Raw genomic sequence first — 16,140 nt, 5'->3', positions numbered from 1 at the left:
CAGCCTGGGCGACAGAGCAAGACTCCGTCTCCAAAAAAAAAAAAAAAAAAAAGAAGCAACTGCTCATCTGTTAAAGTTGTATCATGAGTTGTGGCAATTCAGTCACATCTGCAGGTTCCACTTGGAATTCTAGTTCTCTTGCTGCTTCCACCATATCTGAAATTGCTTCCTCCACTGAAATCTTGAACCCTTCAAAATCATCCATAAAAGCGGCAATCAACTTCTCCCAAACACCTCTCAATGCTGATATTTTGACCTCTTCCCATGAATCATGAATGTCCATACTGGCATCTAGAATGGTGACCATCCTTTCCACATGGTTTTCAATGTATTTTGCCCAGATCCATCTGAGAAATGACACCATCTATGACAACTATAGCCTAATGAAATTCATTTTTTAAACATTAAGACTTGTAAATCGAAATTACACTTTGATTCATGGGCTGCAGAATGGATGTTGTGTTAGCAGGCATTAAAACAACATTAATCTCCTTATACACCTCCATCAGAGCTCTCGGGGACCAGATGTGCTGTCAGTGAGTAGTAGTGTTTTGCAAGAGACCCTATCAAGGGAGTCAGTCTGTCCTTTGAAGTTTTGACGTCAGGCGTTGACTTCTACTTTTTAGCTATGAAAGTCCTAGATGGCATCTTCTTCCAACAGAAGGCTGCTGCATCTATATTCAAAATCTGTTGTTTAGTATAGTCACCTTCATCAGTGATCTTATTATAGCTAGGATCTTCTGAAAACCTTACTGCTGCTTCTACATCAGGACTTGCTGCTTCACCTTGCACTTTTATGTTACAAAAGTGCCTTTTTCCCCCCTTAAGCCTTGTGAGCCAACGTCTGCTAGCTTCAAACTTTTTTTCTGTAGTTTCCTCACCTTTCTCAGCCTACATAGAATTTAAGAGAGATAGGGCTTTGCTCTGAATTATGCTTTGGCTTAAGGAAATGTTGTGACTGGCTTGATCTTCTTTCTAAACTACTAAAACTTCCTCCATATCAGCAGTTAGGCTCTTTTACTTTTCACCATTCATATGTTCATTGGAGTAATATCACTTTCAATTTCCTTCAAGAACTTTTCCTTTGCATTCACAGCGTGGCTAATTGGTGCTAGAAGACTAGCTTTTGGCCTGTCTCAACTTTCAACATGCCTTCCTCATGAAGCTAAATAACTTCCAGCTTTTTTATTTACAATGAGATGTGAAATTGTTTCTTTCACTTGAACACTCAGAGGCCATCACACTGTTATTAACTGGCCTAATTTCAATATTATTACGTCCCTCCCTGGAACTCAGTAATACGTGTCTGTTAAGGGGCAGTTCTTTGACAAATTGGTAAAGTCACTGGCAAAGCCAAGACTCCGGAAATAATATAATCGTGCTAATTTGGATGTTTTAGGACTCTTGGTAACCTTGATAAAGATTTATGTAAACTTCATGTGAGAGCTCAAAAAGACTAGGGTAGATAGCAGAAAAAGATTGGCTCTATGTCTTGCATTCACCCATAAGAAGGTATTTAAGCTAATAACAGCCACACAGCTTTCATCCATTGGGACAGCCCTACATGTTCAAAAAGTATTAGGCACATTGTGACCCTTATCTCATTAAAAATTCTCTTAACAATCTGATAAGGTAGGTATTGATAATACTATTTTATAGACGACAAAATTAAAGCAGCAAGAGGTTAGAAAAGTTTATCAAGGTTTTAGCGTTACTAGAGAGTAGGATAGAATTAAAAACCTGGTTTGTCTGGGTCCAAATCTGTGTTTTGTTTATTTTTTCACTTATTTCTTTAACTCTAAACATTCCTAAAAGGGACAATTCATAAAATATGTTAAATTAACCTCTGTAAGAATCATTAAAGAAATTAAGAAACAGGTTTTTAATATTTAAATAAACAAAGCTATACAATTTGAAAAGAGAATTGACTGTAGAAGATGTTAACTTCCCAAGAACAACTTCTGTATTTATCACAAAGTATGGAAATGAGACTTTCTAAACTTGATAAGCTACAAACATTTTATTATCTTCTGAAATAATGTAGATGTTTAGCACTTCTCCTGAATGAGTGGCTTTACATTTTGTCAATATTTTGTCCAAATAATAATTTAGGATAAATTTTGGCTTTTGTAAAATCCAAATTTTGCTGATCCAACTATATTGACTTCTATACACCAATGCTATAATATTATACAAATAGTTTTCAGCACAGAAGATTATCAGGGTCCCTGTCAATATACAGAGAATTGAAAAGAGAAATGACATATCTCCAGGAAATACTTGGCTGTCGACCTGGGGAGGTAAGTATTGAATTGGGAAGTTTCTTCTTTATAATGTATTTCAGTACTCCTTTCTCTAAAAACAACAACAAAAAAGATTCAGAAGGTTCTATGGAATCTCCAATAAAGTAGTCTCCCTCTTATCCTCAGGGGATACTTTCCAAGCCCCCAGTGGATACCTGAAACCACAGATTGTACCAAATCCTGCATATACTATGCACAAATTTTTCTTTTCTTCCTTAGAATTTCATGGACATATTAATTTTACTGTAGATCTTAGTAACCTTAGCATAGGAATTTTTTTATTATTAAGTCAAAAACCTTCACCTTTACATGGAAAGGAAGACCTTATGGCCTCTCTTTGGTCTTTCCTTGGCATATCCAAATTCCCAGCATTCCTACTCTTGTGTTTTGGAGACATAATTAAGTAAAATAAGTTACTTCAATGCAAGCACCATGATACTGTCAGTCAGTCTGATAACCAAGATGGCTACTATGTGACTCTGGGTCTGTATACTACAGGTAACATGTACAGCGTGGATACACAGGAGAAAGGAATGATACATGTGCCAGTCAGAACAGAGAGGGACTATGCAAGATTTCATCATGCTACTCAGAATAAATTTAAAATTTATGAATGGTCAATTTCTGGAATTTCCCATTTAGTATATTTGGAACCTGGATGACCATGGGTAACTGAAACCATAGGAATCAACACCACAAATAAAAGGCAACTACTCTGCCAGCTTTATCTTATTTTCATTAAGCAGGTTTTTTAGTTTCAGACATGGGTTCTTAAACAAAACTAATTGTACACAAACTTTGCATATTGCCCAGTTTTTGATCTAGATGCCCTGGTGGCAGCAGAATATCTATATAGAGGTTAATTAGGGAGTTACTGTGTTGTACAAAGGGGGTCTCTGGAACTTGGCCTGAAGAAATATTCTTTGTAGGGTTCATTATTTTTATTTATATTGTATGTTTTTGGGGGTGGCAAGAGTAGCTAATGAAAATAATGGGTGGTAGTAAAAAGCAATGGGCTAAGGCACTCAGTAATTGACACACTGTGTTGTGTTTTGTTCTCTTTTGTGCTGCTTTTATTGATATTAACTCTTTACTTCTAAGCAAATAACACAACTATCCTCTATGATAGTTTTTCGATTCCTACTTGTACACTTCTTTCAAGAAAACATCTTGTATGCCTTGAAGCTCAACATAAATCCTTATGAAAATATACTCATCCCACTATAAACATCCTTGTACTTGCTACTTCTCTTTCACATTTCTGAAACTGGTATCACTATTCTTATAGTTTCACAAATGGCATCTGTCATCACTGACCCAACTACCTTTATTCACTCTGTTCTCCTTTTTTTCTCTTTGTATTGGGTCCCTATGGTCACATTTCATAAGAAAATAATTTGTATTTTCATGGAGTACCTGAACTAAGTATTCCAGACCAGGAGGACAGTTTGCCATAGGAGTTGGCCCTGGCATCCATGTTATTGGAACAGGCTGATTTGGCACAGGATATTTGCCAGGCTGATACTGGACAGGATGGGTACCACCAACTGGCTGGTACAAAGGGAAGGTACTGGGTTGCTGTGGACTGTAGTATCCCATAGGCAAGCCTCCTGGGTAGCCTGCAGGTGGAGGGACAGCTGTTCCAGGGGGTCCTGTGTTCAAAAGAATTCAAAGTGTTATACATTATTAACACCATAAGTTAACATAACTTTTTACATGAGATGAAATAGATCACACGACATCCACTTAAATATATAACAACTTGTTCCATTTTTGATTTGCACTTTATGCAGATCATTGTTGCATATGACCCAACAATGTATTAGGGAGACTTATTTACATATTAATTCATTTAATCCTTTTAAACCTTGTAAGATAATTATTCCCATTTCAATGGTACAAAAATAAGTTTTGAAACATTAGAAGACCAACATGTTAGCTTCTTAATAAATTAGGTTCCTCCTTGGAGATAATAAACTTACCTAATGAGGTTGGGATTAATTACTAATGTATAATTACTACATATAATTACTCCTGCAAATTTTTATTATTATGTCTATTGTTATTGTTTATGGTTACATAAATAATATCTACTTTATTTCAAAGGGGTGCTTTTAATGAATATTTTAGGCTGCCTTGATCCAATCACTTGTACATATCTTCATCATCGAGTTCTCAGACTGGTTCCCAATCCTGACCTCTTTTAGATTCAATTTCTTAAGGTTATTTTCTTAGCAGTTGGGCTGCTATAACAAAATACCAAAAACTGAGTGGCTCAAACAACAAGCATTTCTTTCTTATAGTTCAGGAGGTTGAGAAGTTCAAAGACAAATGTTAGCATGGTCAAACCTGGTGAGAGCCTTTCCTGGTTTGCAGATGTTCACCTTCTTGCTATATGCTCACAGAGTGAAGGGGAAGAGAGAGAGAGAGAGGGAAAGAGAGAATCCCTCTCACATCTCCTCTTACAGGGCATGAGTGCCATTATGAGGGCTCCACCCTTTTGATTTAATTTTCTCTGAAAGGCCCCACTTCCAAGTAACATCACATTGGGAAATGAGGCTTCAATATGTGAATTTGGGGGGGATATAAACATCCAGCCCACAGCACTTATCCCTCTACCATTTCTCCTCATTCCACCTTCAATCAGAGTTCTGATGAATTATCTTTGTCATTATAAGTCTGTCAAGGAACCTAGATTTCCTTAAATGGATATAGCATTTTATCATGCTTTAAGAGCACAGTCTATATATTCAATGCAATTCCCATCAAAATACTATCACCATTCTTCACAGAACTAGAAAAACAATCCTAAAATTCATATGCAACTAAAAAAGAGCCTGCATAGTCAAAGCAAAACTAAGTGAAAAGAACAAATCTGGAGGTATCACATATCATTTCAAATGGTATTATAAGGCCATAGTCACCAAAACAAGATGGTACTGGTACAAAAATAGGCATATAGACCAATGGAACAGAAAAGGGAACCCAAAAATAAACCCAAATACAGCCAACTGATCTTTGACAAAGCAAACAAAACACAAAGTAGGGAAAGGACATCCTATTCAATAAATGGTGCTGGGATAATTGGCAAGCCACATGTATGAGAATGAAACTAGATCCTCATCTCTCACCTTATACAAAAATCAACTCAAAATGGATCAAGGACTTAAATCTAAGACCTGAAACTATAAAAATTCTAGAAGATAATATAAGAAAAACCTTTCTAGATATTGGTTTAGGCAAAGACTTCATGACCAAGAACCTAAAAGCAAATGCAACGAAAACAATGATAAATAGGTGGGACTTAATTAAACTAAAGAGCTTTTGCACAGCAAAAAGAACAGTCAGCAGAGTAAACGGATAATCCAGAGTGGGAGAAAATCTTCACAATTGATATATCTGATAAAGGACTAATATCCAGAATCTACAAGGAACTCAAACAAATTAGCAAGAAAATACAAACAATCCCATCAAAAAGTGGGCTAAGGACATGAACAGATAATTCTCAAATGAAGATATACAAATGGCCAACAAACGTATGAAAAAATACTCAGCATCACTAATGATCAGGGAAATGTAAATCAAAACCACAATGTGATAACATCTTATTCCTGCAAGAATGTCCATAATCAAAAAATCAAAAAATAACAGATGTTGACATGCATGCGGTGAACAGGGAACTACACTGCTGGTGGGAATGTTAACTAGTACAACCACTATGGAAAACAGTGTGGAGATTCCTTAAAAAACTAAAAATAGAACTACCATTTGATCCAACAATCCCACTACTGGGGTATCTATCCAGAGGAAAAGAAGTCAAAAAAGATACTTGCATATGCATGTTTATAGCAGCACAATCCACTGCTATAATACAGAACTAGCCCAAATGCCCATCAATCAATGAGTGATTAAGAAAAATGTGAGAATATATATATATACACACATACACACACGTACACACGTATACATACACGTATAAAAAGGAATGAATTAATGGCATTCACAGCAACCTGGATGTGATTGGAGACTATTATTCTAAGGAAAGTAATTCAGGAATGGAAAATCAAACATCGTATGTTCTCACTCGTAAGTGGGAGCTAAGCTATGAGGATGCAAAGGCATAGAAATGATACAGTGGACTTTGGGGGCTCAGAGGGAATGATGGGAAGGGGGTGAGGGATAAAAGGCTACAAATTGGATTCAGTGTATACTGATTGGGTGATGGGTGCACCAGAATCTCACAACTTACCACTAAAGAACTTACATATGTAACCAAATACCACCTGTTCCTCAAAAACCTATGGAAATAAAATATTTTTTAAAAAAGAGTACTCATAAAAATGAATTAGTACACAACAGCTAATGTTTGACTTTAGGAATTTTTTTATCAAGGTCTCTTAAGACAGGCAGTGGTAACTTTGCATTTCACTATTTTAAATTCAAAGAATTGCCAACAATAAGTATGACAATGCCATTACTGTATATCTATCTAGCTCTGGTTACCAGGAATTTTTTGAATAACTTTGATCATTGTTAATTTATTTTTGTTTCACTTTCCAAGTTTTTAAGATTAATTAATTAAAATTTATAAATAACTGGGTCCTGGTTGTCTACCCAGAAATATGCAACAGACCCTAACTTATCGCGAAGGTGTTGTAGCCCTAACTGAAATCCTGTGAGTAGTAGAGTCACAGCAGCCCACAAGTGACGTTCTCTGAAATGTTAGGAAGGCCAGGCTCAGATAAAGAAAGGTTTTTCTCCTGTCATAGAGAATTTAAGGAATAATGTCTTGTGGTTGAAAACAAAATAAATTGTGTAAGTCAAGATATTTTATGTTAAGATTTCAGTATAGTCGTCCCTTGATATTCATGGAGGATTGGTTCCAGGACTCCTTCAAATACCAAAACCTAAAAAAGCTTAAGTCCCTTATATAAAATGGTGTGGTACTTGCATGTAACCTCCTCACAGCCTCCCATATACTTTAATGATGTTTAGATTACTTATAATAGCTAATACAATGTGAATGCTAATATAAATTGTTTTCGTGTTTTTATTGTATAATTTTTATTGTCATTTTAAATTGTGATTTTAAAATATTTTTAATCCAAACTTTTGTAAATCCATGGATGAAGAATTCACAAATATAGGGGTCCAACTGTGGATCTATTTTAGTTTAAATTAAATAAAACAACTTTTTATTAGCAGGGAATGCTACCTAAGACTTGAACTGTAAAATCTGAAGCCTTGGTGACAAGACATGAAGGCAATTTTTAAAAATGGAACTAGATTTTTCAGATTTTCAAAGATAGATGTTTAAATTTAGAAAAAAAAAATCACCTCAACATATTGTTTCTTAAATTGTGGCTCAATATACCAAGTCCTTCAAAATAATCTGGAGTTCTTAGTAAAATTCCAGATTCTGGGCCTCATTCCAATCTATTGCATCAGGATCTCTACAGCAAAACTTAAGATTAACAAAACATTTTGTTTCATCAATTCTTTTTTTAAATGCAAAATTCAGTGGTTTTAAGTATATTCTCAAAGTTGTGCAACCGTCACTGCTACCTAAACCCAGAATTTTCATCATACCAGAAAGAACACCCATACCCATTAACAGCAATTTCCATTTCCTCTTCCCCACAGTCCCTGAAAACCACTACTACCTCTGTGGATTTGCCTAATCTACACATTTCGTATAAATGAAAACATACAATAGGCCTCTATGTCTTTTTTTTTACACTCAACATGTTTTCAAGGTTCATCCATGTTATAGCACATATAAGAACTTAATTCCATTTTATGGCTGAGTAGTATTCTGTTGTATGGATACATCACATTTTAGGTATCCTTTAATCAGTCAATGGACATTTAGGTTGTTTTCACTCTGGGCTATTATAAATAACGCTGTGATCCTCCATGTACAAGTTTTAGTGTGGACGTATGTTTTCAGTTCTCTAGCTAAGAGTGAAATGAGCTGAAATATTTGGTAACTCCATTATTAACTGCCAAACTGTTTTCCAAAGTGGCTTTACAATTTCACATGTCCACTTGCAAATATGAGAGTTCTACTTTCTCCATATTCTCCACCAATACTTGTTATTGTCTGTTTTTATTTTAGTCATCTTAGTGGGTATGAAGTTGTATCTTATTGTGATTTTTATTTGCATTTTTCTGATTACTAATGATGTTCAGCATCTTTTCATGTGCTTAGCGGCCATTTGTATATCTTCTCTGGAGAACTATCTATTCAAATATTTTTGCCTACTTTAAAACTGAATCATGGCCGGGTGCGGTGGCTCAAGCCTGTAACCCCAGCACTTTGGGAGGCCGAGACGGGCGGATCACGAGGTCAGGAGATCGAGACCATCCTGGCTAACACGGTGAAACCCCGTCTCTACTAAAAAATACAAAAAAACTAGCCGGGCGAGCTGGCGGGCCCCTGTAGTCCCAGCTACTCGGGAGGCTGAGGCAGGAGAATGGCCTAAACTTGGGAGGTGGAGCTTGCAGTGAGCTGAGATCTGGCCACTGCACTTCAGCCTGGGTGACAGAGCGAGACTCCGTCTCAAAAACAAACAAACAAACAAACAAAAAAACTGAATCATTTGTCTTTGTATTGTTGCGTTATAAATGTTCTTTATATAGTCAAGATAAAAAGTCTTTTGCCAGATAGTTTGCAAGTGTTTTCTCTCATTTTGTAGGTTGTCCTTTCTCTTTTATAGTGTCCTTAGGTATGCAGAACTCTTTAATTGTTATGAAGTCCAATTTATTTTTTGTTGGTTGGTTGTGCTTTAGAGTGTCATATCATATCTAAGAAACTATTGCCTAATCCAAAGACATAAATACTTACATCTGTATCTTATAAAAGTTTTATAGTTTTCACTCTTAGACATAGGTCTGTCAAACACATAGATCTTTGATTCATTTAGAGTTTTTGTGTATAGGGCGAGACACAGTTTCACATCATTCTTTTGTCTGTTGATACTCATTTGTCTCAGATCCTTTGCTGAAAAGAGTATTCTTTCCCCACTGAATTATTTTAACATGCTTGTCAAAAATGTTAGCCACAGATGTTTGGGTTTACTTCTTAGACTCTCAGTTCTATCTCATTGGTCTGTATGTCTATCTTTATGCCAGTACTGTGGTATTGACTTCTGCAGCTTTATAGTAAATTGGAAATTGGGAATTGTGAGTCCTCTCATTCTTTTTTCAAGATTGTTTAGGCTATTCTGAATCCCTTACATTTCTATATTATTTGAGGAATAGCTTGTCAATTTAAAAAATTCCACTGTGATAAGAATTGTGCTTAATCTGTAGATCAATTTAAGGAGCATTTCCATTTAACAATATTTACTTTTCAAATCTGTAAAATGCCTTTCCACTTACGTAGTCTTCGTTAGTTTCTTTCAATAATGTTTCATAGTTTTCAATATGAAAGATATTTTACTCTTTTTATTAAAGTTATTTCTGGGTATGTTATTTTTAATGTTATTGTATGTGGAATTATAATTTCAATTTCTTTTTTACATTGTTCATTGTTAATATATAGAAATACATTTGGATTTCTGTATAATGATCTTATATCCTAACACACTGCTGTTTGTGCTGTTTGTGTGTATATATGGTTTTTTTTGTTTTGCTTTTTTTTTTTTTTTTTTTGACACAGTCTCACTCTGTCACCCAGGCTGAAGCGCAGTAGTATGATCATAGCTCACTGCAGTGTCAAATCCCTGAATTCAATCAATCTTTCTACCCTAACCTCCAAGTAGCTGGGACTACAGGGGTACAGGAGTGTACCACTGCACCCAACTTAGACTTTTTACATATATAGGATCATGTCTTCTGCGAATGAAGATAGTTTTGTTTCTTTCTTTTTCTTGCCTAATTGCTCTGGCCAGAACTTCCAGTACAATGCTAAATAGAAGTGGCAAGAAAGATACCCTGTCTCATTCTTGAGCTTAGATGAAATGAACGTTTTCAGTCTTTACTCCTAAATATAATGTTTGGTGTGAGTTTTCACAGGTAGTCTTTATCAGATTGAGGGACTTCCTCCTATTTCTAGTTTCTTAAGTGTTTTTATCATGGAGGATGTTGTATTTTGTCAAGTGTGACTTCTGTGCTTACTGATGTGGTCATGTGGTTTTTGTACTATATTCTATTAAAATAGCACATACATTGATGGGTTTTAATATGATATTTAATATGATAAACCAATCTTACCTTGGGATAAATCCCACTTGATGATGGCATTTAATCCTTTTTTATGTTCCTAAATCTGGTTTGCTAGTAATCTGTTGCGCAAGTCTGATCCTATATTTATTAGGGATATGATCTTTAGTTTTCTTTGCTTGTGATATCTGTCACATTTTGCCAATTGGGTAATACTGGCCTCGTAGAATTAGCTAGGAAGAATTCACTATTCTTTCATTTTTATGGAAGACATTGTAAATGACTGGTATTAAAACCTTCATGCAGCATTTAGCAAAATTTTCTTTTTTTTTTTTTTTTCTCACACTGTCGCCCAGGCTAGAGTACAGTGGCACAATCTTTGCTCACTGCAACTTCTGCATCCCGGGATCAAGCCATTCTCCTGTCTCAGCCACCCAAGTAGCTGGGATTACAGGTGCGTGCGAGGTAATTTTTGTATTTTTAGTAGAGATGGGGTTTCGCCATGTTGGTCAGGCTGGTCTCAAACTCCTGACCTCAAGTGATCCACCTGCTTCGGATTTCCAAAGTACTGGGATTACAGGCATGAGCCACCGTGCCCGGTCAAAATTCACTATTGAAGCCATCTAGGCCTTAGCTATATTTTGTGGAAAAGTTTTACATCACAAATTCAATCTCTTTACTTGTTGTATAAGTCTGTTAAGGGTTTCTGTTTCTTCTTGAGTCAATTTCAATTGTATCTTTCTAGGAACTTGTCCATTCGTTTAGGTTTCCTAATTTATTGGCATACAAGAAATTGTTCATATTATTCCCTTAAGATACTTTCAATTTCTCTGTGGTAAGAGCCTCACTTTCATTCCTGATTTTAGTAATTTGAGGTGCTTTTTTTCATTTTTATTTTTGGTCAGTTTGACTTAAGGTTCCTTAATTTTGTTGATCCTCTCAAAGAACAATTTTTTGGTTTTGCTGATTTTGTTTATTTTTCTTTTTTCTATTTATTTCTGCTCTAATCTTTATTATTTCCTACTGCTTGGCTTGGTTTTTCTTTAAGGTGGAAAGTTTGATTACTGATTTGATATCTTCCTTTTTTTTAATGCAGGTGTTTATAGCTATAAATTTTCCTCTAAGCACTTCTTCAGCTGTATCTCATATGTTTTGGTATACTGTGTTTTGTCTTCATTCATCTCAAAGTATGTTCTAATTTCCCTGTGTGTGATTTTTTTTTTTTGCCCCTATTGTCATTTAAAAGTATTCTTCTACCACTGTGGTAGAAGAATATACTCTACAGGATTTTAATTGTTTTAAATTTGTTGAGACTTGTTTCATGACCTAACCACAACACTGTAGAATGCCGTATGTTTCAAGAAGAATGTGTATTATGCTGTTGTTCGGCAGAGTGTTCTATTATGCTATTATGTCTAGAATGTCTGTCGTAGACTGTCTGTTGTGCCCATTTTCGTTTATAGTGTTGTTCAGATCTTCTGTTTCCTTTTTGATCTTCTGCTTAGTTGTTCTATCTATTATTGTAAGTGGGGTATTACAGTCTCCAACTATTATTTATTGTATTATCTATTTCACCCTTCAATTCTACCAGTTTTACTTCATATATTTTGGAGCACTGTTTTTATGTATATATATGTTTATACTCATTCTGTCTTTGTGATGATTGACATTTTCATTATTATAAAATGACCATCAGCTCTAGTAATAATTTTTTTCTCCAAGTATATTTTGTCTGATATTTCACCAATTCTTATCAACTACTAAGTTTGAGAAACACTGTTTTGATACAGCATTTTGCAAACTGAAGAAATATTCATAGATCATTAAAATCAATTTAATAATTCAAATATTAATTTTGCAAATATAGTCAACTAGAGAAGAATAAAATAGAAAATATGAAACTGTATGATTAGTATGCTATATATTCACTTTATATTCAGTATTGTCTGGTAAAACTTGTGTTACTTATATATAAATATATTGAATATATATATATATATGTATTGTTCACTATGTGTTATATTAGATTATCATCAAGAATATTTGAAAGCCAATGATTTAAAGATCCTTTTATTTAACTAATAAAATGAAAGCAAAGATTCTATTTTGAAATGAAAAAGATGGAAACAATGTTGCAACACTGCAATGTATAATCATGTAAGTGCTTGTTTTTACTATAGTTGGAGATTTTTCTCTGTAGATTTCCACCTTGAAGAAAAAAATAAATCTTACCTAAATATAGGTTAAACTATAGTTTCCTTCTGAAAATTACCGCTTTTCCTTGTAATATGTGTATATGTATGTATATGTGTTTTTTTGTGTATCTGCCTAAAAATTATGGGATTTTCAGTCCAGATGACAGCTGAAAGATGTTGGAAGCTGAGATTCACCTCGTGTCCAGATAAGTGTGCAAAAATGAACAAGGCTACAACAGTAGAAGCCCAATTTGGGCTGTATTTTTACAGCTCCACAAATGGTATTACATTTCCCTAAGTAAACTCGGTTTTGGGAACTGCAGGTCTATAGGACTAGCGAATCTTCTGTCTTCTGTAATCAAACAGCAACGCCACACAGCTTTGTAGGGAAGGGATTGACATTTCCTGAAAAACGCAGACACAGTCCCGGCTGGGCGCCATGGCTCACACCTGTAATCCCAGCATTTAAGGAGGCCGAGGCGGGTGGATCACCTGAGGTCAGGAGTCTGAGACCAGCCTGGCCAACATGGTGAAACCCTGTCTCTACTGAAAACACAAAATTATCCGGGCATGGTGGTCCGTGCCTGTAATCCCAGCTACTCTGAAGGCTGAGGCAGGAGAATCTTTTAGAATCCGGGAGGCGGAGATTACAGTGAGTCGAGATTGCGCCATTGCACTCCAGCCTGGGCAACAGAGCAACACTCTGTCTCAAAAACAAACAAACAAACAAACAAATGTAGACAGTCCCATAGGCAGCTCGTTTTTGAAAAGGTCACTCTTGCAGAATTAAAAATTCACTTAAATGGGATAAGGTGGAGATTATGGTCTCTCTCAGAGCCCCTAAAGAACTGGGTCCTGGATACCACCCAGATCTGGAAGAAAGTCCTATTAGAGAAAGCTATGTTTATTAAAAAAAGAAAAGAAAAAGAAAGATAATAACTAACACTCATTGAGCTCTCATCATATTCCAGCCCTTATTCTAACAATTTTACAAGTACTAAATCTTGTCATCTTTACATCAACCCTATATAGTAGATACTATTATTATCCTTAATTTATAGAGAAGAAAACTGAGGCATAGGGAGGTTAAATAACTTGGTGAATGTCACTAGCTGATGTATAAGGAGGAGAATTAGAATTCCAGCATTCTGACTGCAGAAATGTCCTTAAATACATCATGTTAATACTCCCCCTAGATCAGAGGCAAGGAAGAAGAGCACGCCAGGCGTGATTCTATGAAGGGCTTTGGGCCTATGCACTGGATTGGCATCTCTAGCTAGCAGCTATTTTTAAGTCCTTAAGTTCTACCCTTTCACCTCCATGGGACATCATGGGACTATGCAGTAGTCTGGGGACAACCAAGACTGTGAAAGCCAGTCGTCTTTGAAGGTGAAGTCTAAGACATTTTGGTTACTCATAAAAATGCCACTCATAATAGTCAGGAATCGTGAAATTCTACTAACACTAAAAAACAAGGTCATGAGATAAATCAAAGATTCTTTTATCTATGAAATATTCCTCAAGCCCATTTCAAGGACCAGCTTCTGTGCTTGCTGCTAGAAATACAAGACAGAAAGACACACAAATGCATGCCTATCTCCAAGGGCAGCAAGTTCTGTGGAGGCTACAAAGATGTATAAAAAAAGGTGAATGGTCACAAAGCAAGTAATTGGCATAATCACAGGTAGATGCATAGTGTGTTAAGGGATTAGACAGGAGGGGTACCTAACCTATGCAGAGAAGGTATACTACGATATAGGTGCTAACCCACTAGACCTAGCCAGCATCTCCACGATGGGGAAAGGTTTCACAGGCAAACAGACAAGAACAAGCAGGTGCATAGAGGAGGCTCACTATTGCAAGACAAACCGCTGTGTGTGGAGATTTAGTAGACAAAGCTAGAAAGATAGGATGGAGTGAAGATTATGAAAGACTTTGAACTTTATGCCAATCAAATGCAAAGTAAAGTGATTAGTTTTATATTTAGAATTATTTATAAAGGAGGTCAGATTAGGTAGGAAGTACTTGCAAAGGTCTGGCTAGAAGGCAAGGAAGGCTGATTTTGGTGAAAGGAACATAGAGTGGAGAAATGGTAATTGACATTTAAGATACAACATTGACTTTGAAGTGGACTGGATATGAGAAAAGATTCTCGTTTCTGGCTTGGGATCCTACAGGCCTCTAGTGTGTGGGAAGAATGGAGGAAAAAAATAGAGTTTAGAAGCAAGATAACAAAGTTGGGCTGGTTGTCATTGAGTTTGAGATTCAATGGTTTTTCATGAGAAGCAGTCTATAGGTGGTTGGAAGTGCAAATTTAGAGACTAGCAGACTGACATGATCTGTGGGTATGCAGCTCATAATTGATGAAGGAAAAGGAAACCTTCAGTATTAACAAGATCACTTAGAAGAGTGTGTAAAAGGAAGGGTGACTGGGAGAGGGGAGAGAAGGAGACAGGGAAGAGCAGGGAAGACCAGGGGAGTAGACTAAATAATTCTAGGAACAACAGCTTTTAAGAGTAGGGACACAGTTTTTGACAGAAACTGAGAGTAAGCAGACTAAAGGAAAAATAATGGTAACAGGAAGCAATGTCAAATTAGAGTTAAGTGAGAAAAAAGTATAATGTATTTGGAAAAAAGTGAAGGAAAGTATGTATTTAAGTTTGTCATGAAGAATATACTTTAATTCCTTTAAGAATTGTATTTATGAGTATCTAAGTTGGACTAGAAATCAGATATCCATACCTTCTTTTTTTAACCATTATTAAAAATAACAATGCAACTAAAAATCATATGAATTATCAGGAATATTAATTATTATATCACTTCAATTAATGATTAATTTACCATGTACTTTCAATATAAAACCACCTCATGTTATAAAACTTGAAGATCAATAAATCAGAAAAAAATCACTATTTAGATTTTGAGGCTATTCATATGGAGATTATATTTTCTAAAATTAAATTTATATTTATTTTAAAATTAAATACACGTTTATGTAATTGAACGATTTTTGTTATAAGTATGTATTATCCAGAGATAAAAGAAGGAAAAAATATGATAAAGTTATATGTGGGAAACTGGTACATTATACTTTCTTCTAAGCTTTGAAGTTTTCATAAGAGTTCTGGTTGCTTCTGCAGGAAAACAAAGAAAAGCAAAACAAAATATGTTTTACTTTGTGTAATTATAGCATCACAGACTTATGTAAATAAAGACCTCTGTTATGGAGTGTTGTCGTATGAATACTGGTGTAAGAAACATTGCCTGATAGGATTTGAGTTTTCCTAGTTATTTTGAACATCAGGAAATCATGCCATTTTCTCTTTAATACTAAATATAACAAAGGTTTCTTTAACTATTCTTTTAAACAAGAATGGTGGATAAAATTATTTTTGGTGGGAACACATATCCAACACCATAATGCAAATTGAAATTATGTAAAGAAATTTGGATAAATTCATTAACACTACATA

General features: G+C 35.3%; 1 protein-coding gene across 2 annotated transcripts in view; it reads right to left on the bottom strand.

Moving 5' to 3' along the window:
* The window catches only part of PLSCR4 (phospholipid scramblase 4), a 32,104-nt gene that overhangs the window by 11,185 nt on the left and 4,779 nt on the right, over positions 1 to 16,140 (bottom strand). For both annotated transcript variants that reach the window (XM_011966110.1, XM_011966111.1), the window contains exon 4: positions 3,720 to 3,955. In XM_011966110.1, coding sequence (XP_011821500.1) covers positions 3,720 to 3,955 — 236 coding nt within the window. The remainder of the gene's footprint in view (positions 1 to 3,719; positions 3,956 to 16,140) is intronic.

The sequence above is a fragment of the Mandrillus leucophaeus genome, unplaced genomic scaffold (genome assembly GCF_000951045.1).
Source record: "Mandrillus leucophaeus isolate KB7577 unplaced genomic scaffold, Mleu.le_1.0 Scaffold744, whole genome shotgun sequence".
NCBI lineage: Eukaryota > Metazoa > Chordata > Mammalia > Primates > Cercopithecidae > Mandrillus > Mandrillus leucophaeus.
Note: the sequence above shows the minus strand (reverse complement) of the source record. Positions and strands in the feature narration are given on the sequence as shown.